The following is a 22,792-nucleotide window of genomic DNA, read 5'->3' on the forward strand; positions in this document are numbered from 1 at the left end:
GGTTTTGTTGTTGGGATATTTCCTTCATACTCTTAACATTAGCAAGGCTAAATATTTAACAAGGTGAACATGCTCCTCAGTCCCCATTGCCTGAGGTTGTTCTCTAATGACAATATTTTACCTGCTTTCGTACAATGATATTTTACATGTGAAACTCTTGCATCCAATGTCTTAAATCATTCTTTGCATTCATGAGGTCTTACATTTGTATGCGGTAAACATGTCTCTCAAGACTGCCATCCTGTTTAAAGGTCTGGTACAATGCTTATTGCAATGGTATGATGTGACATCAAATTTGATCAATACCTGTCTCATGGAATCATTTTTTGAGGTAAAGTTACACCATGCTCTTTGTGTTTATACAGTCAGATATTTGAGCTGCTGTGTTCATGTGATCTTTGAGTGGGTTAACAAATGGCTTTTGAAATGGAACCTAAATGTGAATGTTTGACCACACTATTAATGTTATCTGACATCAGAATGAATCAACATGAGGCTTTAAAGATGGCCCTCCTCTGTGAATGTTTTACCATCTGTACATTCATACTGTTTGACACCAGAATGGATCAACATATGCATTTTAAGACAGTGGTTCAGTGTGAGTGTTTTACCACACTCTGTACCAGGTACATTTATGTTGTCTGACACCCAGAATGCATCAACGTATGCCTTTTAAGACTGCCCTTCTGTGTGAATGTTTTACCGCACTCTTTACATTTATGTGGTCTCTCTCCAGAATGGATCAACATATGCCTTTTAAGACTGCCCTTCTCTGTGAACGTTTGACCACACTCTTTACAAATATGTGGTCTGATACCAGAATGGATCAACATATGGGTGATTTGAGCACCCTTCCTTTTGAATGTTTTACCACACTCCTCACATTTATGAGGTCTGATCTCTGAATGGGTCAACATATGTGTTTTAAGATCGCCTTTCTCTGTGAATGTTTTACCACACTGCTTACATTCATGTGGTCTGATACCAGAATGGATCAACATATGGTTGATTTGAGCGCCCTTCCTTTTAAATGATTGACCACAGACTTTACATTTATGAGGTCTGTCACCAGAATGGATCCACATATGCCTTTTAAGACTGCCCTTCTCTGTGAACGTTTTACCACACTCTTTACAAATATGTGGTCTGATACCAGAGTGAATCAACATATGGTTGAGTAAATGGCTCTTCCTTTTAAATGTTTTACTACACTCCACGCATTGATGGGGTCTGATCTCTGAATGGGTCAACATATGAATTTGAAAATCACCCTTCTGTGTAAATTTTCTACCACAATCTTTACATTTATGGGGTCTGATCTCTGAATGGGTCAAAATATGCTTTTTAAGATTCCCCTTCTGTATGAATGTTTGACCACACTCTTTACATTTATGTGGTCTGATACCAGAATGGATCAACATATGGTTGAGTACATGGCCCTTCCTTGTAAATGTTTTACCACATTCCCTGCATTTATGGGGTCTGATCTCTAAATGGGTCAATATGTGATTTTTAAGATCGCCCTTCTGTGTAAATGTTCTACCACACTGCTGACATTCATGCGGCTTGACACCAGAATGGATCAACATATGCCTATTAAGATTGCTTTTAAGTGTAAATCTTTGACCACACGCTGTACATTCATGTGGTCTGACACCAGAATGGATCAACATATGGTTGGTTTGATCGCCCTTCCTTTTAAAAGTTTTACCACACTCCTCACATTGATGGGGTCTGATCTCTGAATGGGTCAATATGTGATTTTTAAGATCACCCTCCTGTGTGAATGTTCTACCACATTCTTCACATTTATGTAGTCTGATATTTGAGTTGGTCAACATTTGTGTCTCAAGATTGCCATTGTGAATTAATGTTTTACTGCATTCACTGTGTTGGAATGATGTGAGATCAGATGGGATCACTGCAAGCCCCTTGAGATAAATGCTGTGTGTGAAGGTCTTAACACTTTCTTCACATTCACTTTCCTGTGCCCCTGAATAGTTCAAGCTATGTGCTCCATCATTGCTGTTGTTCATATAAATTTTACCACACTCAGTGCTGATTTCACCATCATAGTTGTCCCCATTATGAGAATGGCACTCAACCATACGGAAGGAATCTTTGTGTAAAGTAGTTCGGTCTTCAATATGATCACCCTCATATCTTGGAGCCAGGTCTTCGTTGCTGTTCTCTCGGTTGGACATGTCATATTCCAATGTTATAAAGCCATGTTGCATGATGCTCTGTACAATAATTGATGCATCTGTTGTTAGAGAGGTTAATATAAAACAGTTCAGTAGAGTAAGGTAGTAACAACAAGGCTCCATAAAGCACAGTTGGGACATAGAGATATAGCCTTTTGATGTTTCTACTAACAACTTCAGATAATATTGGACAAAACAAATATTTTTCATGGATTGTATTTGATAAATTAAGAGCACAGCAATAGCCATCATACCAATCTTTGATCAACAAGTCATCGTTGATGACACAGTCCCCGCTTGTCCATTTTGTTATAATCTTTGGTGTCTAGGTAGCTGTGGTCTAGGTCGCTGTGGAATGACATTGATGCAACGGGTGCATCAGGCCTGTGACTTGCATAATAAAGTAATCTGAGGAACGTTCAATAAATGACTCATCTCTGCCAGTAATGACCACTGAAGGAACTTTTGATTACATCACACATAACGATGCCCTCACTGCCTCTAGTGTCATGACGGCACATACTATACACATGGTTTGGTGGAATTTTCGAAATGCTATGGGATTGGGTATGTTGTTGTAATCAGCCATCAGCCATTTCGGATCATATAATGAAACAATTTAATGTGCACAAGAATGCAGCCATAGTATTTTATCTTCGTATCACATTTGAACAAAATCAGTCCATCGAGGGACATTGACCTATGTTTATGTTTCAAGGACATATAAAAATCACACCAAAATTGAAATCAAATGGCTGTCTATTGACCATATGGATCATAGCACAAAATTAGTAGACATGCATATGTATGCCATAGTACTTTATCTTTGTACCAAGTCTCAACAACATTGGTTAAGGAATATTTGCATATGATTAAGCCTCAAAGACACGAAAAAATCCAACAAAGACCATCGGGCAGAGATACTGGAAAAAAATTTACAATCTGGCAGCCATATTGGAACATGTCACGAAGTAAATTGACATGTATGCCATAGTGCTTGATCTTTGTGCCAAGTTTGGACAAAATGGGTGTAATGACCTTTGAACTATGCTTCAAAGACATGCAAAATTCCCAAAAAATGGCAGTTCTGCAGCCATATTGGTACCTATCGCGAGGTTAATTGATACATGCATATGCATGCCATAGTACGTGCTTTGCCTTTGTGCCAAGTTTGAACAAAATCGGTTCAAGGATGTTTGAGTTACGGTTCAAAGACATGAAAAAATCGCAAAAAAATGGCCACCTGTCAGCCATATTGGATCATTTCACAAAATAAATTGGTGTTCATATGAAGGGCATACTGTTTTGCTTTTGTGCCAAATTTGAACAGAATCGGTTCAAGAATGTCTGAGTTATGGTCCATAGACATGAAAAATCGCAACAAAATGGCCGCCTCACGCCCATATTGGATCGTATCGCAAACTAATTTGACATGCACATGTAGGCCATAGTGTTATGCCTTTGTGCCAAGTTTGAACAGAATCTGTTCAAGGATGTCTGAGTTATGGTCCAAAGACATGAAAAATTGCAACAAAATGGCCGCCTCGCGCCCATATTGGATTATATTGCAAAATTATTTGACATGGATATGAAAGCCATAGTGTTATGCCTTTGTGCCAAGTTTGAACATAATCTGCTCAAGGATGTCTGAGTTATGGTCAAAAGACATGAAAAATCGCAACAAAATGGCCGCCTCGCGGCCAAATTCGATCGTATCACAAAATAAATCGACGTGCATCTGTAGGTCATAGTGCTATGCCTTTGTGCCAAGTTTGAACGAAATTGTTCAGCAGTGTCTGAGAAACTGTTGATGACGGACGGACGGACGGACGGACGGACGGACGGATGGACGGTTGGACGGACGCATAGACGGAACCCAATCTATAAGTCCCCGTCGGACTTCGTCCGCGGGGACTAAAAAATTATGGGTCAAATGTCACATACAAAAGTTACTGAACACACTAAAGGCAGCAAAGGAAGGCACAGACTATGAACAAAGTACGAGTACACATATAACAAAGGTAAAGTTGTGAAAGCAATATAAATAATCACTACATTCAAATAAAAGCATACATGAAAGCATGGCTATTTAAACCATGGGTGATCACAGAGATCCTGAGTGTACATAGATATGAAGGTATATTGAGTGAAAAACTCTACAAAAGACATGAACATGTCTGACAAGCAGTTTGTAATTTCACATGTAGGTGACTGACCACTCAAAGATGATTCCAAACATTAATGAATTACATAAATGAATTTGAGTGTTCATACCGTACTTCATCATACAAACATGGCCAACACATGCATTTTGCCTTAAAAAGTTTGAAGTACAAAACATGAGTGCAGAGTCAACCAATTTCCTTTTAGGGGGCAGGTCATTACTAGCCTTAACCTAAGCAAATAGCATAAACCTTGACACAGTGCAAAGTTAGGTGTGCCGACACATAAAAACGTGTATTTCCAGACATGTTAAAATGTAGGTATAAGACTAGTTCAGCTGTATTTTGTTAGGATTTAGTGAATTCTTTCTTGGTCAATTCATTTGACACTTATGGCAAAACACTGTCACACTCATAAGTCAAGTTGGAATAAATACTGTAGAGTTATGAACATGCTGTAGATCAGAGCATGACAAAATGGCAGCCACATTATCAGATTGCATTGAAAATAGCATCAATGACACTTGACTCACACTTGACTCCATGTGGCAGGGAAAAGTGAGTATACTTAACTAAGCTTACCCTTAGGAACATGCATACCACATTTCAAAGAAATTGGACAAGTGATTTTAGAGAAAATGATTGTTTTGACCAAATAATGGGAAGATTGCCCTAAACACAAATATGAAAATTTCACCATAATTTGAAGACATTCAACTGTGGCTGCCTCTAGGTACACGCATACAGAGTTTCAAAGCAATCGGAATAGATAATGCAGAGAAAATGATTTTTAGACCAAAAATGAAAAAAAAATTGCCCTAAAAATAAAAAATATGAACATTTCCCCGGTTTTAATAAATCCTATATAAGTCAATCCTAGATCATGAAAATAAAGTTTGAAACCAATCCAACAAGTACTTAGGAAGAAAATGATTGTTTAACCAAAAATGGAAAAAATTGCCCGAAAACAATATGATTATGAAAATTTCACCACAATTTGAACAAATCTAACAGAGGCTAACCCTAAGATCATGCATACCAAGTTTCAAAGCAATAGAACGAGCAGAGATTTAAAAAATACCGCAATTATACGGTGTCGCTCAAATTTGATCAGAATTGGTACATACCAGTGTGGGTTAACAAAGATCAACAATAAATGTTGTTTCTATCTGTTCAGCGCAGGAAAATTCTACGTTGATGTTATGACAATGATTTCTGCACAGTACAACCAGAAAAACAACAAGAAATATTTAAACCAGAAAAACAAGAATGACAAAAGTAATTAAGGTCTGAAATTTTAGGTACTGGAGGTCAACTTTAGCAACATGCATAGCTGAAAGGCAGCTAGCCCCTCTTAGTTTGACCATAGACGCTCTTCCTCCCCTCTACTGACGGTCTTCCTCCCCTCTACTGTCTATGTTTGGAGAGTTCTGTTAATATGTAACAGTTCATAAACAACTCCCCTCTACTGACGGTCTTCCTCCCCTCTACTGTCTATGGTTTGGGCAGTTCTGTTAATATGTAACAGTTCATAAACAACTCCTCTCTACTGAAGGTCTTCCTCCCCTCTACTGTCTATGGTTTGGGCAGTTCTGTTAATATGTAACAGTTCATAAACAATGACAGGAAATGACTCAAGATAAGTGGAGTTTGCCTGTCACTCCTGCACACATGCAGAAATTCCCTTTTTCTTACCTCATTTGCACATTTTTGACACTGATATGTTCATTTGAACAAATTCACATCTCAACCCCTACATCTACCTGTACGCCAAATACTGAGATGGTAGCTTTGGCGGTATGGGAGCCTTTGTGTGTGACGGACATACATCCGCACATACCCACAAATATACAAACATCGACGCCACTCAGACTCATCATATAAGCTCTTTTTGGTATTTATATATAAAACCAAATATGAGCTAAAAATGGGAAAAAATTGCCCCAAAAATACAACTATTACTATTTCGAGACAATTTGAACAAATCTAACATTAGTCACCATGGAGAACCAGGATACCAAGTTTCAATCACATCTGACCAGTGGTTACACAGAATAAGTAATTTGCTGGTTTACCCTTTTTTACTGCATTTACATATTTTTGACATCGACAGGTTTATCTGTAGAAACTCACATCTCCACCCTCTGGTGCACCTGATCAAAAAATACTGAGAGTACTGTACACGTAGGTGCTGCGGTTTTGGAGTTTTAATGAGAATTAATTGACATACATACATACATACATACATACATGTACATACATACATACATACATACATGTACATACCTGCATACATACAAACAGACAGATAGACGCCGCTGACTCACCATATACTCTCTCGGTAAATATACCAAAGGTGAGTTAAAAGCAAAGTGATGTAGACATGTGTGCTATGTGGCACATTCGTGTCAGATCTACACGCAAACAAACACTAGCCACACACATGAACACGCCCTACAAAACAACACTCACCATCTGCCCTGTATAACAAAACCTTACCTTTCATTGATAATGTATTGTCTTGATATTGTTGGCACATCCTTTCAGTCAGTGTCTCTAATGGTTTCACTAGCGCCCACATTTTGTTGAAATGTTTTAGAGATTTGAAAATTTCAGAACAATCTGAAAGAAACATATGTTTCAACATTAAGAAGCCATAGAGTAACATGAACAGCCGATCTATGATTATAGTCCTGAACTGTCAAAACAAGAAAAATAACCTGAAATCACATTCATATTCATGGAAAATATAAGCATCACAACAATGAGCTCCAGCGAAACTGAGTTTCAAAAAACCGCTGGTATCTTCAGCAACTTCAACGCAACCTCAACGATCATAATTTCATACACTTTGGCCACACCTCTTCATCACTTCCTTATAAACATTAACGCTTTTTTATATAGCTCTACGGTATAGCTTATTTGATGAGTTACCAATATGCACATACTGCACTGTACATTTGATAAAACTAGATGGAAGTCACATTGTCCTGCTCTTGATAAAAGTAGAGTCTTATTGCTTTCACTGGATTCATTTATGGGTAAGACTAAAGATTTAGTGGACACAAAATAATTTTGTTTGAATATTTTTAATAACTGAGGTAGTAAACTCATCTGATCACTTTAGAGCCCCTACTAAAATCCCTTTTACTTCGCATGTCAGTGGTATGTCCACTATTCCTTACTTGTGCCTCTAATGTCACAACTCAGCATACCAGAGCTGTAACATCATTAGCTGCAATAATGTAGCACTTTCCAACCAAAATTCGTATAAGCCTAATTCAAGATTTATGATTCACATTCGGCAGTTTACGCTAGCCTTGCATATGATGCTTTGTGTTCCCGGTGTTACTTTCCTCCACTGGGAACACACAGCATCAGACGCAGGGCTAAAAGCAGATGCAATTTCACTGAAATTTACTTTATCGATCCGTGTACACTGATAAATCAAGGACATCAACGGCGCCTTCTAAATGCATGTAGCCGTGTTCTGCAGTATGTGTGTTTATGAATTCTACATGGAGTTGGGCAGAGGTCATTTTAGTAAGGAACTGGATAGAAATGACAGGGAGGGAGGGAGGGAGGACCAGTGTTTTTAGAAAAGACATGGTGTGTAAAATAGTGACCCCTCAAGTGTTTTCAAGAAAAATGTGGCCCCCTCTAATTTTTATGTGCAACCTAAACGAGTCACTGATTCATTGGCCCATTTATAAAATTGAGGTCAAAGGTCACTCGGGTCATGTGACATTTTGTCAAAAAACTTTATTCATACTTCCAGCTCTATTGGCTAGTCTAGAATTAGAGATGTGCATAATTAATGAGGTACAGGATGAGGGTAGGGTCAAAGGTCAGGGGCAACGCCAAAATTTGGATGTTCAATTTGTTTCCATACTGGTGATTCTTAAACAGTTCGTGTTCTCTCCCAATATAGAGATGTATTGTGGAGCATTGCACATGCACAAATTCATTTGCATAAGTGACCCAGTCACTCATTTGGCGTCAAGACACCAAGGCGAGTAGATCACCCTAGCTAATCTAATCTTGCCACATGACAAGCAATTGCAGTAGTGACAAATGTATTATTCCCAAAATAAGAAAATGACATGCTAATCCCCTCTCCATCAGTGACACATTCCCAGTCAGTAAATGACAATGGAGCGTGGGTACCCCCTCAGGCCTCCTACAAGTATCAGATTCTTGTAGTGAAGCGAGCAGATTTTCTCACAGAAAGTTTCGAAAAAAGTTGCATAATGTACTTGAAGTAAAATGTTGTCAGGTAACATGAAAAGCAATTGAGTTCAAAGTGACTAGGGCACCGGCATTGATCTGACCACAACTAAGGACAAGAAGGTGTGAATTACATGGGTCAAAACCATTGGGGTAGAATGGTCCAAATGGACAGGGGTCAAGGTTACCTGCTGCCCTGCCCCCCCCAGGCTGTGTTTACATATGTCGTCCATATTTCTGAAAATCACTAAAAGTAGGCAAGAAAGAAAGCCCCGTTACTAGAAAACGCAAGGGGTCGATATGGGTTGGCTGACAGTTTGAACAACTGCACTTACTGAGTTGACAATATGATTTGCATCAAAAAACGTCCAGGGGGAAGTGACCGCATCGGATGTTTGACCAAACTTTACAAAGGATCAGTTTTTCGATCAAAAATTCATTTCATGCATAGAACTAATGAAAATTTGTAAAAAAAATACCACTGCCTTGTACATCAGGCAATAAAACATCGTTGGTGTAAAATTGAGTTTACTAGAAAAAACATGGTGGCATTTAAAACTAGTTTGAAAATTGAGAGTCTCCACCACGGTATCGCCAGATTGCAGCCATTTTTGAATCAACGACATACATACATACATACATACACAGGGTTCTCCACAGAATTTTTTGTCAGAGGGGCGGCTAATTAGCATAATAATTTGCATATTAATTTACATAAATTAACCTATGACCTGCAGTAGGATAAAGATCACTGTCAATACCTTCAAAATGCAGCATACAGTGTTATCAGTAACATGCAACAGCCTTCGACATATCGATAGACTAAAGACCAGATCAATGGAATCATGTTAATAAAGTAGCCTTTCTGTCAGAAAAAATCAGGTAAAAAGGGACCCACCACCAGAACCAATGTTGGTAAGATTATTCAGGGATTGTTGTTATCAGGATGAATGAGGACTGCAGTTATGACCAGTTATGACCTTGAAACTTAGTTAGCACATGGGGACCTGGCTGTATGGTCAACAAAGAATTTGTAAAGAAATTTGATTGATCGATTTTGATGCAAATGAGGTAAATTTTAAAGTTAAAATCCGAAGTGGCAGCAAGAGAAAGGGTCTAAATATTATTCAAGTGGATTGTGACACATACGGGGAAGGTCAATGTTTGTTTCTCAATTTTGGAGGGTCACTTTTTTGTACAAACACTTTTGCATGGCCACTATTTTGAAAAACAACAGACCTTCCCCCTTGATGATTTCTCCAGTCTCTATAATACCCTCAGAGCCCCTACATGTAGAATTTGTAATTTACACATGTATTGCAGGCCAGCACTTCATGCATAGAAGGCGCCGTTGAAGTCCTGATGGTACACGATCGATAAAGTAAATTTGAGTGAAATGCATCCGTTTCTATCCTAAACTACAGAAGGTGAATGGTGAATTTTGAATCATGATCTTGAATCAGGCTTACCCCCCCCCCCCCCCAAAAAAAAATCTCAGGCAAAGCTTTGGGGCACACAGTCCATGTAGCCGACAATGAGATGCAAATGATATGCGGTAAAGGTCTCCTCCACTAATTCTCAGCTGGTTGCTCACTTTCTACTATTTTTATAGTATTTTATACAAAGGCACAGACTTATTCTACCTTCAACTTAAAACTGATAGTGATTTTGTAGCTCGTTCTTTACTATTTTTCATACTTTTTGGTAGCCGGTAACAGACACTTCGTGTTTGTGTCAGCTACATGGACGATCTGCCCGACACGAACACGAAGTGTCTGTTACCGGCTACCAAAAAGTATGAAAAATAGTAAAGAACGAGCTACAAAATCACTATCAGTTTTAAGTTGAAGGTAGAATAAGTCTGTGCCTTTGTATAAAATACTATAAAAATAGTAGAAAGTGAGCAACCAGTTAGTGGAGGAGACCTTTACCGCATATCATTTGCATCTCATTGTCGGCTACATGGACTGTGCGCCCATGGACAATCTGCCAAACTTTGACCGACTGTACAGTACTGCAGCTATGCCCTCACTAGCTGTGGGTCCATAGCTGTGGTGTTTTCAGACGAGATTCCTGCCTTTTACGGGTTGGTTTTAACTTTTAACTTTTACGATTTTAACCACGTGGTGGTGACGGGGTTAAAATCGTAAGAGTCAAAACCAGCCCGTATTAAAAACTTAGGCAGGAATCTCGTCTGAAAACACCACAGCTATGCCAGGACTCACAGCTATGGCCTCACGTGGTTACAGTCCAGCGCTACACAGCCAAGAAGTCAGAAAAAGCCGACACACGGCCTATCATGGGCAACAATTATTGCCGCTAGTAAAAACACAACCTTCTCTCCGTCGTCTTTGAGTCTTTGGCCACAGTCCCTCTTTGGCGAAGGCCAAAAGACAACTGAAAAATACTCTCTGGGTCACAGGGGCCGTCCACCGTGTGATTGACCACAAGCGATTGTGCACTATATACGGGTGTTTAACCTAAGCTTCACATGGATCATGGAGGTAGGAAGTCTCTTCCTACCTCCATGTATGGATCATACCTTGACAGGCTTGTGGACCACCGCAGTTGTTGTTGTTGAATGCACTGCCGCCGCCGCCATTACAGTTTGTTCTTTCACAGGGCTCCCCATCCGAAAGAAGACAGTCCATGTCCATTATTTCCGCTATTTGACCTTTTAAGAACAAGTTTTGCTGCAAAAATATTTAACAAGGACGTAAGTTCAAATCTGAGATTGCGTCAAACCCCGGGCACTCAAAAAAACCCGCGGTTTCGGCTGTGTTGACACACCGAGTAAGCGAGCTTTAGTTATATGAACTTTTGACCTCTCAACTCAACTTTGAAACATCCGTTGGGGGCGTTTTTCACACATGTGTGAATTAGACTCGGTTTCGGATTCGGTTTCGGATTCAGTTTCGGATTCGGTTTCGGATTCGAGTGACTGAAAGAAATTATATATTTTCAGCTGATTTAGTCATACTGTGTAATACTGTTATTTTCACTTAGAATTTATTTTTGTTACTCTCGCTTGAGCTTTTTTCAGCTAAAATAAAATCCAATCAGACTAGATGAAGTGAAAATAAGACACAGTGAAACAATGAAAATCTGTTTTCGGCTAAAATAATTCCAGTGAAAATAAAATGGTCCGTAGTACTTTTATATGCAAAGATAAATCTTGTAGTCAAGAACAATTTTTACTGTAGTATATATTTTAAACATAAATTGTGTGCATGTATTCACAATTAAAATAGTAAAAAAATAGAAATTACAGAAAAGTTCAAAGTATTTTAATTCGAAATTGAAAGGAAGTGTCGAGCAAGGCAAACAACATTTACAAAAACATTTATTCTTTAATTTGTTTATTTGTCACAATGTGTATCACGTGGTGTAATGCTAATGTGTAGTATTACTTTGTTGTTGTTGTTGTTGATTTGATTGGTGTTCTTCTACATAGATTTCATTTCGAATGCACCATACTAAACTCCCTGGCTAAACTATCAGCTAATATAATTATAATAAAGATTGCGTTGAATTCATTTCTTTGTATTGTGCGTAGTACTGTTAGCTTGAATAGTCCAGACTGCATAATGCCCATTGTTGCTCATAAGTTGTAACTTTTGACTAATTTTTCAGCAGTTTTGTCTAGTGTTTTTATGCACTATAGTTTCTTGCTCTACAGCCTAAAGTGTTTTGTTTTTTAAACTGTTTAAATTGTGATTATGTATTAAACATTTATGTCATGAAATACATGCTACATGTGTAGTAAGGTGATCTAGTCAAAATATCTCCTTTTGTATCAGTAGTTATATCCTTCGAAAAAATAATAACAAGCTGGAAATATAAAACTATTCTCAGTTATTCGAATCCGAAACCGAATCCGAAACCGAATCCGAAACCGAATCCGAAACCGAGTCCAACTTCAGCATCGTTGTGTTTTTTCGCTGGGCAGTCTGCTGGATCGTATGGAAGCCGGTCACGACATGCGACATGCGACCTGCGACTTCAAAACTGCGACCTGCGTCCCGCGAGTTTGAAACATGCGACCTGCGACTTCGGCATTTAGACCTACGTGTAACCTGCGACTTCACAACAGCGACCTGCGTGTTTGTCAAACTGCGACCTGCGACTTCACAACTGCGACATGCGACAACAACACGTAACGTTTCATGGTGTTTTCCTCAGTATTAGATTGGAGGCGTCTTGCGTGAACTTTAATCCTTTGAGCGCCAAAGTCTATTTTTGTCCCCTTTATATAATAAACCCTGTCAATTTTTCTCCAATTTTTGCAAAAAATTGGGAAAAACCTGTAGCCAATGAAATGTGATGTCGATTTGGTCCAAAATTATCAAAAAATTACAGAAAAATCATACAATTGGTAAAATTTTGCACTAAATTTTGTTGGGAGAAAATTACAGCGCTCAAAGGGTAAAACGTGGAAAGGAGATTTAACGTTCAACATCGATCAATTAATAAGCCATTGCTTTCGCTTTGGTAAATCGTTCACCAAGTCTGGCAAACTCAATTCATGTACACACCAGTTCACTCATTTTCATCTGGAGAGATAATTTTATGACGGAAATGTTGACAGTCCGTGTTAATGCATGGAAAATAATATGCTACGTGATAGGCATTTATATGTTTATATTATAATTTCAAATTATTTTAGATATTCTTCGTCTGCCTTACCTCGCTTCTTTCCTTATGTTATCGACAAACTTTTTGATTTTTAGAAATCTCTGGTATTTATCCTCATTTCACTGTGGTATAACCATCTAGCTGTCTGTTTAATTCTCAGTTGTCCCCCCTGTATCATAACTGCGTCAGTGTCATTGCAAACATTAGAATTTTCAGTTATTGTCGTTCATTTTCTAACATTTCCAGTTTTGTTCCAACTCTCTAGTGATTGATCATCGGATGTTGCCATCTTTTCGTCTAATTTCATTTTTACTTTTCGTCAAAAATCGAATTGATCCAACTTTTGTTCAGTAATAAAAATATTCTTACTGGTTAACTTCGGACTACATTTGTCTACACAAATAACATATGCAAAGTAAAGCAGTTAAAATAATACTGATATTGACAGAAGTGCAAACATATTTGCTAACCATGAATAGCCAGAGACCGACTCAAGTTCTTTATAGATAACGCGAGTTAAAACTGTAAAACAGGACATAATTAAACCCTCCTACAATCCTATTTTCAGTCTTCAAGCCTAATATGTACATACTATAATATGTACATATTATTTTTTGTGTGTATATAATATTTTAGATCATGTAGGCAGAAAAGTTCCAGAAACTATTAAACACTGATGTAGACGTTTAAAACCCTATTGCTATTGCATTATTTCAGATCGGTTTGCCTTTCGTAAGAAGGAAAATAAATTTGTGCTCTTCGTTTGTGGAATTCTCTACCGTCACAGCTTCATGCACTTCTATCGCTGGTTGAATTCTTTCGCTGGCCGATTTTTGCGTAGGCCAGCGGTGCGAAAATAATGCTCTGGTCGCGAGAATGCGGTAAACCGGCTGTGGTGTCCCTCGTGTTTTTCAGGCTCGTGTTCAGAGCAATGGTGCGAACAAATCAAGACTGATATCGCAGTTTGACAAACACGCAGGACGCTGGTCGCTGTTGTGAAGTCGCAGGTTAGGCCTACACCTTGGTCTAAATGCCGAAGTCGCAGGTCGTATGTTTCAAACTCGCAGGACGCAGGTCGCAGTTTTGAAGTCGCAGGTCGCACGTCGCATGTCGTGACCGGTCTTCCATAGATCGGTTTTTCGGCTCGATCTGGCGATCCCGCCACAGGCGCTCCTTAGCTGGATAGTCTGCTAAGGAGATCTATTTTCGGATCGATCTATTGATCCTGTAGTCGAAAGGCCCGCCACTGAAACCTAAATGCTAGTGTTATTGAGGTTGCAGGGGTGGGCATATCGACTACGGGATCAATTGATCGATCCTAAAATTGATCTCCTTAGCAGACTACCCAGCTAAGGAGCGCCTGTGGATCCCGCAATATATCTGCCCACCACCACTGCAACCTAAATTTACACTATTTAGGGAGTATTTAGGTTGCAGTGGCGGGCGATTTAGATCTTAATTTTTTTTCAATCAATCCTCAAAACCTCAAATGCATTTCAAATCCCCGGCTACTTGATCAAAAGTTGTTCAAAAACCCTGCATAATTATACTCAGGCTGTAATATTGAATTTCAACATGACTTTTAGGAAATAATCGTCATACATCTGACAGATTTTCATATTTGCATTATTAGGCGATTGCCTAGAAGGGTGTGTGCAACTTTATTCATTGCAGAATTTTCAAAAGTATCCAACAGTGTCCAATTCTACCGTACTTGCAGCTCATTAAAATCTACCTATCAGATTTTTATCTTTTTTTTGTTTCCTTCACTAAGGGACTGGTCAGTTTCTCCGGCCTGGGGGGGGGGGCCCGGTGGATTATTTTTTGCCGACGTCAAAAGTGGCTGACCCCCCCTATTCCAAATTTTGAAAACAGGGTGACCCCCCTATTCCAAATTTCTAAAACAGGGTGACCCCCCCCCCCGGGCGCGACAAAGGTATATATATATATATATATATATATATATATATATATATATTTTACATTTTACATATATTTATATTTTAAATAGTCATTCTATGTTTTAGTGAAATTGTTGACATGTCAGTTGTAAGATAGGAATTTCAAAGTGTCAATCTTAAAGTTTAAATACAGTACATTTTGAATGAGCTGTATTTTGAATGAGCTGTGAATGTATTTCACACTTTCTCTGCTTAACCAGATGTCCTGAACTGTTGTACAGAAATGGATGTCAATCATTAATATCAAAGAGGAAAAAGCAGTGAATCAAAAACTTTGATGGGTGTTAAGACTTGCCAACCATTCAATTAAATCTACTGAGGAGCCATAGAGAGCTTTTTTTAGCCAAATCTGATGTGTGCAGTGTCTGAGAGGACCTTTTCTTGTGTAACATTGAAACCATAAAAGCACAGCTAATAATGACACAAACTGCCTTTTTTAACTGTTATTTTGTTCATAAAAAAGCACTTTCGAGATCTACAGAAAACCTATGAAACAAAGGAAAATAATTGCATCAATGAGAAGGAAAGATATCTTGTCATTTCTCTATCTCTAAAATAAGTCACTGTATCAAATATATATTGTGAAATATTTGTGCATGTTGCTTTCTCATACTGAATTCTCACAGAGAGAACAGAAAAGTATCAGGAATTTGTCATCCTTTTCATATGAAATGCAGATTTCATAATGGTACACTTTCACTTAGCAAACATCAAGATATCTCTGAAAGTATGGCTCCCGAAGGGCGGGCCAAAAAATATGAAACATCCTGATATCTCTGATATATATGCCTAGTATATTAAAGTCATGCACCTGAAGGGCATGCTGGAAGATGTATGATATATTAAAGTAATGAGCTTGAAGAGCACGCTGAAAAATATTGAACATACAGATATCTCTGATGTATGTATGCTTGATATGTTAAGTTGGGCGTGCTGAAAAATATGACTGATTATTAAAGTTACGCGCCCGAAGGGCGCGCCGAAAAATACAACTGAATGATGAATTTTGTGGCTGACACTAGCATTTTAGGCAATGATGAGCCTGTGTCAAAATTCAAATACACACTGACCCCCCCTATTGGGCATTTCAAAAACATGGTGACCCCCCCCTATCACCAAAGTCAAAACAGGGTGACCCCCCCCCCCCATGAATCCACCGGCCCCCCCCCCAGGCTGAAGAAACTGACCAGTCCCTAAATCACTTACAATCTACGATCAGTATTTAAAATTGTTTGTCAGACACCCATAGTTTAGAAAGCATGATTCTCATTCCCCTTTTCAAGATACTCTGTGTGTGTACATTGGTATATTTTTTTTTCTGTTTTATAGCCGATGACGATCACGACAGATCGCATGTTTTTCTATGTGACAATCACATGACAGTTGGCGGTCAATAATACTTCACATTGATAATTCAAAATTGACCAAGATGCAGCGGAACGATTTATTTTGAAAATCATTCCACTTCAGAATGCAGAATAACCACCTTCGTGCACTTAATATTGACTGATTATACTGGTGCATGTGCTACGCTAAAGTATAATAACAGTACCTTGAACACATCACGTGAGTCTCTTCTTTTGATTTAGTTACGTGGTAAGGCTTATTTTTCTGAGGAGAGTAGTTTCCTTGGCAGGAGAGGGACCAGCAATGATGTGCGGTTGAGAATCAGACTGACAGGAGCGCATACTGAATAGATACATTGAATACGCAGGGGAGAAATATATGGCAACAGGCCAGCTGAAACAAGTGAACTCTCCTTGGCGTAACATATGCTGCGAGAATCCATTGTAAAATAAAAAATCGTGAAATACAACCAGTGTGTGTCAATGTTGATGACATGGACTGAATATGAAGGAAAAATATCGGAAATTTGACGATTTAAGACTCACCCTAAAAACTGTTCCTACATGTGAGTGCGGAAGCTCATGGTTCAATATTCATCTTTTAGACAGCACGAGGTTTGAATACAATCAAGTCAGTTTTGAGTTGAAAGTATGCCTATTTAAGATTTTTACGTACTTGTGCGTGCTGCACTCTCTGGTTGGGAAATTGCTCGATGCCGCGGAGCAGAGCAATTTGTACTTCAGGTTTGTGACTCTGACTTTTGCACTCTATTCAGTCATCAGACAACTAAGGAACTCTTGCTCTCGGCAAACATAAAATGTTCTTTGGCACCCAGGTGGCTAAGGTGTTGCTATGTAGTGGGCAGTTCAATTTTCTAGGTGGGATCCCATGTATAGTAAAATTTGTACTGGTACATATGTTGATATTAAAGAAAATTAAAATTATGTACATCCTTTATTTTTTATTCATTCATTTATGTATTATTATTATTATTACAGCAAAGTTGAATATATATTGACTGCAGAACATCAATAATATAGTGTTTAAATTGAGAGTGATTTTTCAAATTACATAAATATGACCAAAATAGTAGATCACTTTATAGCAAAATCATTTTACATAAATTAACAGGCTTTGGGTTGTCTTCCAAGGGGATACACTTGTGCAGGGAGTATCAGGAATGTTCGTTCACCTGTGAAACAATAATCACACTGCATGGGTTCTGTAAAGTAAAGTTTGGAAGACCATTGATAGTGATTTTTTAGTCAGAATAGGCGACAGCATGTTTGGCAACTGTATAAAATCTTCACCTTGGAACTTGAATCTGTACATAACAAGATCAAAATTTCCTGTTTTGTGAGTCACCACAATTTCAACAAATTTGAAAGAGAACAACCCTAGGATCATGCATACCCAGTTTCAAAGCAACGGAACGGGCATTTTCAGAGTTGGAGATTTTTTGACCAAAAAGGGGGAAAATTGCCCCAAAATACATCTATAAAACTTTCATCACAATTTGGACAAACAGCCTGCATACCAACGTCAAACCAAATCTAACCTGTGGTTACAGAGTTTCAGCAATTTGAAGTAATTTGCCGTTTTTTATATCATTTGCATACTTTGAAACAGATTCAAATCTCCACCGCTGGGTGCACCTGTAAAACCTAATACTATGGCCATCTCCTTGAGATAGCCTTCGTATGCCAAGCACTCATGACGTACCCATAGCCCTATTGACTAATTGAAAAATTGTGAACTTAATCTTAGCAATGGTGAAGTCTTTTAACAAATTCCTACTGTTTAAGGTGATCTATAATTATGTATGTACACAACTTGCAGGGTAAAGTTAATACACGGGCATCTCACTAGTTAACTGGTCAAAATGCTCATTGCTGATTTTAAAGTACGGCCCAAACAAACATAAATGTGCATAAAACAGCAGTTGCAAACAAGACTTTCCTCTTATGTGTAAGAACTGGACCATGATATTTTTTGGTCTTTGAAGATTGACCAGGGAGAATTCTCTTTTTTCCTACTTGCTTGACCTAAAATTTAACAATTCTGGCTACCTTTTTTCTGCTTACCCTCTGTCAGTGATATTTTTGATTTGTTTGGTGTGCATGTGTGCCCCTCGCTGCCAATACACTAGCTGTTCCTTTTATTGAGTTTTTTAAATGATATAACAGACGAGAACTGGGAAAGACATGTATAGCATCACAAAGATGACGTCTAGCTGTTGACATCTAAGGCATGATCAGTCTCAGGTACCCTGGAGAGCATTGCAGCTTTGGTAATGCCGACAAATCCAAATACCAATTCAACTTAGGAATATGTATACACCACAGAAATAAGAGTTTGATTTTCAGTGGAAAGCGATCAGTATGATAGCAAACCTTTTTGACGAAATGTTGCGTGACATTGATGATCTTTGATCTCAATGTCACATGACACACTCAAAAATAATCTGAAAGTGTACTTTAATGATTTGAATATATCATCTTCATGGCATGGCTACATTCAGCAAATTACCCTTCTCAGTGCTGATACATCAACCATACAATGACTAATGTGACAACAAACAAAATATTTTTCAAACATTTTATTCTAACAGCGCACAATTAATAATAATAATAATAATAATAATAATAATAAGCTTTATTTCAGGATATCATACAAAAAAAGTACACAATCCCATAGACTTAAAAAAACAAACACAACACGCAAAAAGAGGTGTTAGACTGAAGTAAAAACAGAGCTTAAACTGTTAAATATACATCAGTTGCCTATTCATCAGATAGATTTTAGAATGCAATAGAGCTAAAACCAGCATACAAAAATATCCTTCATTGCAGTGTTGTCAAAGAATACAGCAGAACCAATTGATTGTAAAGCTTTGGTGTTATTTCACCGAGATGAAACTAGATATTGTCAGCCATATTCTAGGATAAAACTTACTTAATGACAGGCTTCATAAATCAAAATATATTCTTACATTATTTTTATGAGTGTAACACAACGAGGACACACCCCTCATAAAGATTGTCTTGAAAAATCTGAAGATATAGTTAAGCATACCGGTATATTGTGAACAATCGAGACATTGAATGCCTAAGTTCATATGTTCTATTTCTATTTCATGAGGTCTAAAATTTGGATGGTAGACATGACTCTCAAGACCTCCCTCATGTTTAAATGGTGTACGCTTTTGCAATAATATGATCTGACATCGAATTTGATAAATACATGTCTCATGGAATCATTTTTTGATCTCTGAATGGATCAATATACTGTTATGCCTTTTAAGACTGCCCTTCTCTGTGAACGTTTCACCACACTCAGTACATCATGCAGTTTGACACCAGAATGGATCAACATAAATAATTATGCGTTCTAAGACAGTGGTTCTGTGTGAATGTTTGACCACACTCTTTCACGTGGTCTGAACCCAGAATGGATCACCATATGGTTGAGTAAATGGCTCTTCCTTTTAAATGTTTTACCACACTCTTTACATTTATGGGATCTGATCTCTGAATGGATCAACATATGCCTCTCAAGAGTGCTCTTCTGTGTGAATGTTCTACCACACTGCTTACATTCATGCTGTCTGACACCAGAGTGGATCAACATATGCGTGTTAAAACTGCCCTTGTGTGTGAATGTTTTACCACACTCTTTACATTTATGTGGGCTGTCACCAGAATGGATCAACATATGGTTTTTAAGAGTGCCTTTAACTGTGAATGTTTTACCACACTGCTTACATTCATAGGGTCTGATACCAGAATGTATCAACATATGTCTATTAAGATCGCTTTTATATGTAAATCTTTTACCACACTCTTTACATTCATGTGGTCTGTCACCAGAATGGATCAACATATGGTTGAGTACATGGCCCTTCCTTTTAAATGTTTTACCACACTCCCTGCATTTATGGGGTCTGATCTCTAAATGGGTGAATAATATGTGACTTTTAAGACTGCCCTTCTGTGTAAATGTTCTCCCACACTGCTGACATTCATGCAGCTTGACACCAGAATGGATCAACATATGCATATTAAGATTGCTTTTAAGTGTAAATCTTTTACCACACTCTTTACATTGAATTTCATGTTGTCTGACACCAGAATGGATCAACATATGCTTGTTTTTACTACTCTTCCATTTAAATGTTTTACCACACTCCTCACATTTATGGGGTCTGATCCCTGAATGGGTCAATATGTGACTTTTGAGATTGCTGTTCTGTGTGAATGTTCTACCACATTCTTCACATTTATGTGGTCTGACACCAGAATGGATCAACATATGCTTGTTTTTATCACCCTTCCTTTTAAATGTTTTACCACATTCCCTGCATTTATAGGGTCTGATCTCTGAGTGTGTCAATATGTGACTTTTAAGATTGCCCTTCTGTATGAATGTTTGACCACACTCTTTACATTTATGTTGTCTGACACCAGAATGGATCAACATATGGTTGAGTACATGGCCCTTCATTTTAAATGTTTTACCACACTCCCTGCATTTATGGGGTCTGATCTCTGAATGGGTCAATATGTGATTTTTAAGATCGCCCTCCTGTGTGAATGTCTACATTCTACCACATTTCACATTATGTGGTCTGATATTCTAGTTGGTCAATATTTGTGTCTGAAGATTGCCATTCTGAATTAAGGTTTTACCCCATTCACTGTGTTGGAATGATGTGAGATCAGATGGAATCACTGCAAGCCCCTTGAGATATATGTTTTGTGGGAAGGTCTTAACACTTTCTTCAAATTCACTTTCTTGTGCTTCTGAATAGTTCAAGCTATGTGCTCCATCTTTGCTGTTTCTCATACAAATTTTACCGCACTCAGTGCTGATTTCACCATCATAATTGTTCCCATTATGAGGATGGCACTGAACCGTATGGAAGGAATCTTTGTGTAATGTAGTTTGGTGTTCGATGTGAAGGTCCTCGTATCTTGGAGTCAGGTCTTCATTGCTGTTCTCTCGGATGGACATGTCATATTCCCATGTTATAAAGCAATATTGCATGATGCTCTGTACAATAATTGATGCATCTGTTGTGAGAGAGTTTAATATAAAACATTTCATTAGAGTAAGGTAATAACAACAGGGCTCCATAAAGCACAGTTGGGACAAGAGACAGAGAGAATTAGGCTTTTGATGTTTCTTTTAACAACTTCCGATAATATTGGACAAAACATAGACATTTTCATGGATTGTATTTCATCAGTGAGAAGCACATCAATAGCCATCACACCGGTCTTTAATCCAACAAGTCATCGTTGATGACACAGTCCCCACTTGTTAATGGGTGCTTTGATTACAGGTCCTCAGAGAGGATAGAGTCCTCTTCATTAGGTCTGTGATAAAAATACTTTTGAATAAATTTGCTTGATATATGTAGTTGTAGTTCAGGACATGAAAAATTGTAATAAAATGGCCACATTGTGGCCATATTGGATCGAATCACAAAACAAATCAATGTGCATATGTAAGACATTGGTCAATCTCCTTGTACCACTTTGAATAAATTTGCTTGATACATGTCTGAGTTATGGTTCTGGACATGGAAAAACGTAATAAAATGGTCAAATGGCAGCCATATTGGATCGTATCACAAAACAAGTCAATGTGCATATGTATGACATAGGTCGATGTCCTTGTACCAAGTTTGAATAAAATTGGTTGAGATATGCCTGAGTTATGGCTCTGTACATGAAAAAAATCGTAACAAAGTGGCCGCATGGTGGCCATATTGGATCACATCACAAAACAAATTGATGTGCATATCTATGTCATTGGTCAATGTCCTTGTACCAACTTTGAATAAAATCTGTAGAAACATGCCTGAGTAATGGCTCTGTACATGAAAAAATCGTAATAAAATGGCCGCCTGGCGGCCATATTGGATCGTATCACAAAACAAATTGACGTGCATATGTATGACATAGGTCAATGTCCTTGTATGAATTTTGAATAAAATTGGTTGAGATATGCCTGAGTTATGGCTCTGTACATGAAAAATCGTAACAAAATGGCCGCACGGCAGCCATATTGGATCGTATCACAAAAAGAATTGACGTGCATATCTATGACATTGGTCAATGTCCTTGTACCAACTTTGAATAAAATCAGTTGAAACATGCCTGAATTATGGCTCTGTACATGAAAAAATCGTAATAAAATGGCCGCCTGGCAGCCATATTGGATCGTATCACAAAACAAATCGACGTGCATC

The 22,792-nt window shown here is 38.1% G+C and overlaps 3 protein-coding genes across 3 annotated transcripts in view; all 3 read right to left on the bottom strand.

The window, feature by feature from the left end:
- Positions 1 to 22,792, bottom strand: part of LOC139116729 (zinc finger protein 708-like) — a 62,006-nt gene that overhangs the window by 31,562 nt on the left and 7,652 nt on the right. The window lies entirely within an intron of this gene.
- LOC139116712 (zinc finger protein 708-like) lies at positions 478 to 11,421 on the bottom strand. Its single transcript, XM_070679308.1, has 3 exons — positions 11,136 to 11,421; positions 6,866 to 6,988; positions 478 to 2,263 (listed from the first exon to the last, which is right to left on the bottom strand). Exons 1-3 carry the CDS (start codon positions 11,248 to 11,250, stop codon positions 633 to 635), a joined length of 1,869 nt encoding a protein of 622 aa, XP_070535409.1. The 5' UTR covers positions 11,251 to 11,421; the 3' UTR covers positions 478 to 632.
- LOC139116730 (zinc finger protein 708-like) lies at positions 19,133 to 21,127 on the bottom strand. Its single transcript, XM_070679354.1, has one exon. It carries the CDS (start codon positions 21,037 to 21,039, stop codon positions 19,927 to 19,929), a length of 1,113 nt encoding a protein of 370 aa, XP_070535455.1. The 5' UTR covers positions 21,040 to 21,127; the 3' UTR covers positions 19,133 to 19,926.

This window comes from Ptychodera flava, chromosome 18 (genome assembly GCF_041260155.1).
Source record: "Ptychodera flava strain L36383 chromosome 18, AS_Pfla_20210202, whole genome shotgun sequence".
Taxonomy (NCBI): Eukaryota; Metazoa; Hemichordata; class Enteropneusta; family Ptychoderidae; genus Ptychodera; species Ptychodera flava.

Excerpts from the sequence above, each read along its gene's own strand:
- LOC139116730 (XM_070679354.1), bottom strand. The coding sequence starts at position 21,039 with ATGAAGGGCCATGTACTCAACCATATGTTGATCCATTCTGGTGTCAGA.
- LOC139116712 (XM_070679308.1), bottom strand. The coding sequence starts at position 11,250 with ATGGACATGGACTGTCTTCTTTCGGATGGGGAGCCCTGTGAAAGAACA. Across the intron at positions 6,989-11,135 it reads TGGTCCACAAGCCTGTCAAG|ATTGTTCTGAAATTTTCAAA; the intron begins GTATGATCCATA and ends TGTTTCTTTCAG. Across the intron at positions 2,264-6,865 it reads CAATACATTATCAATGAAAG|ATGCATCAATTATTGTACAG; the intron begins GTAAGGTTTTGT and ends CTCTAACAACAG.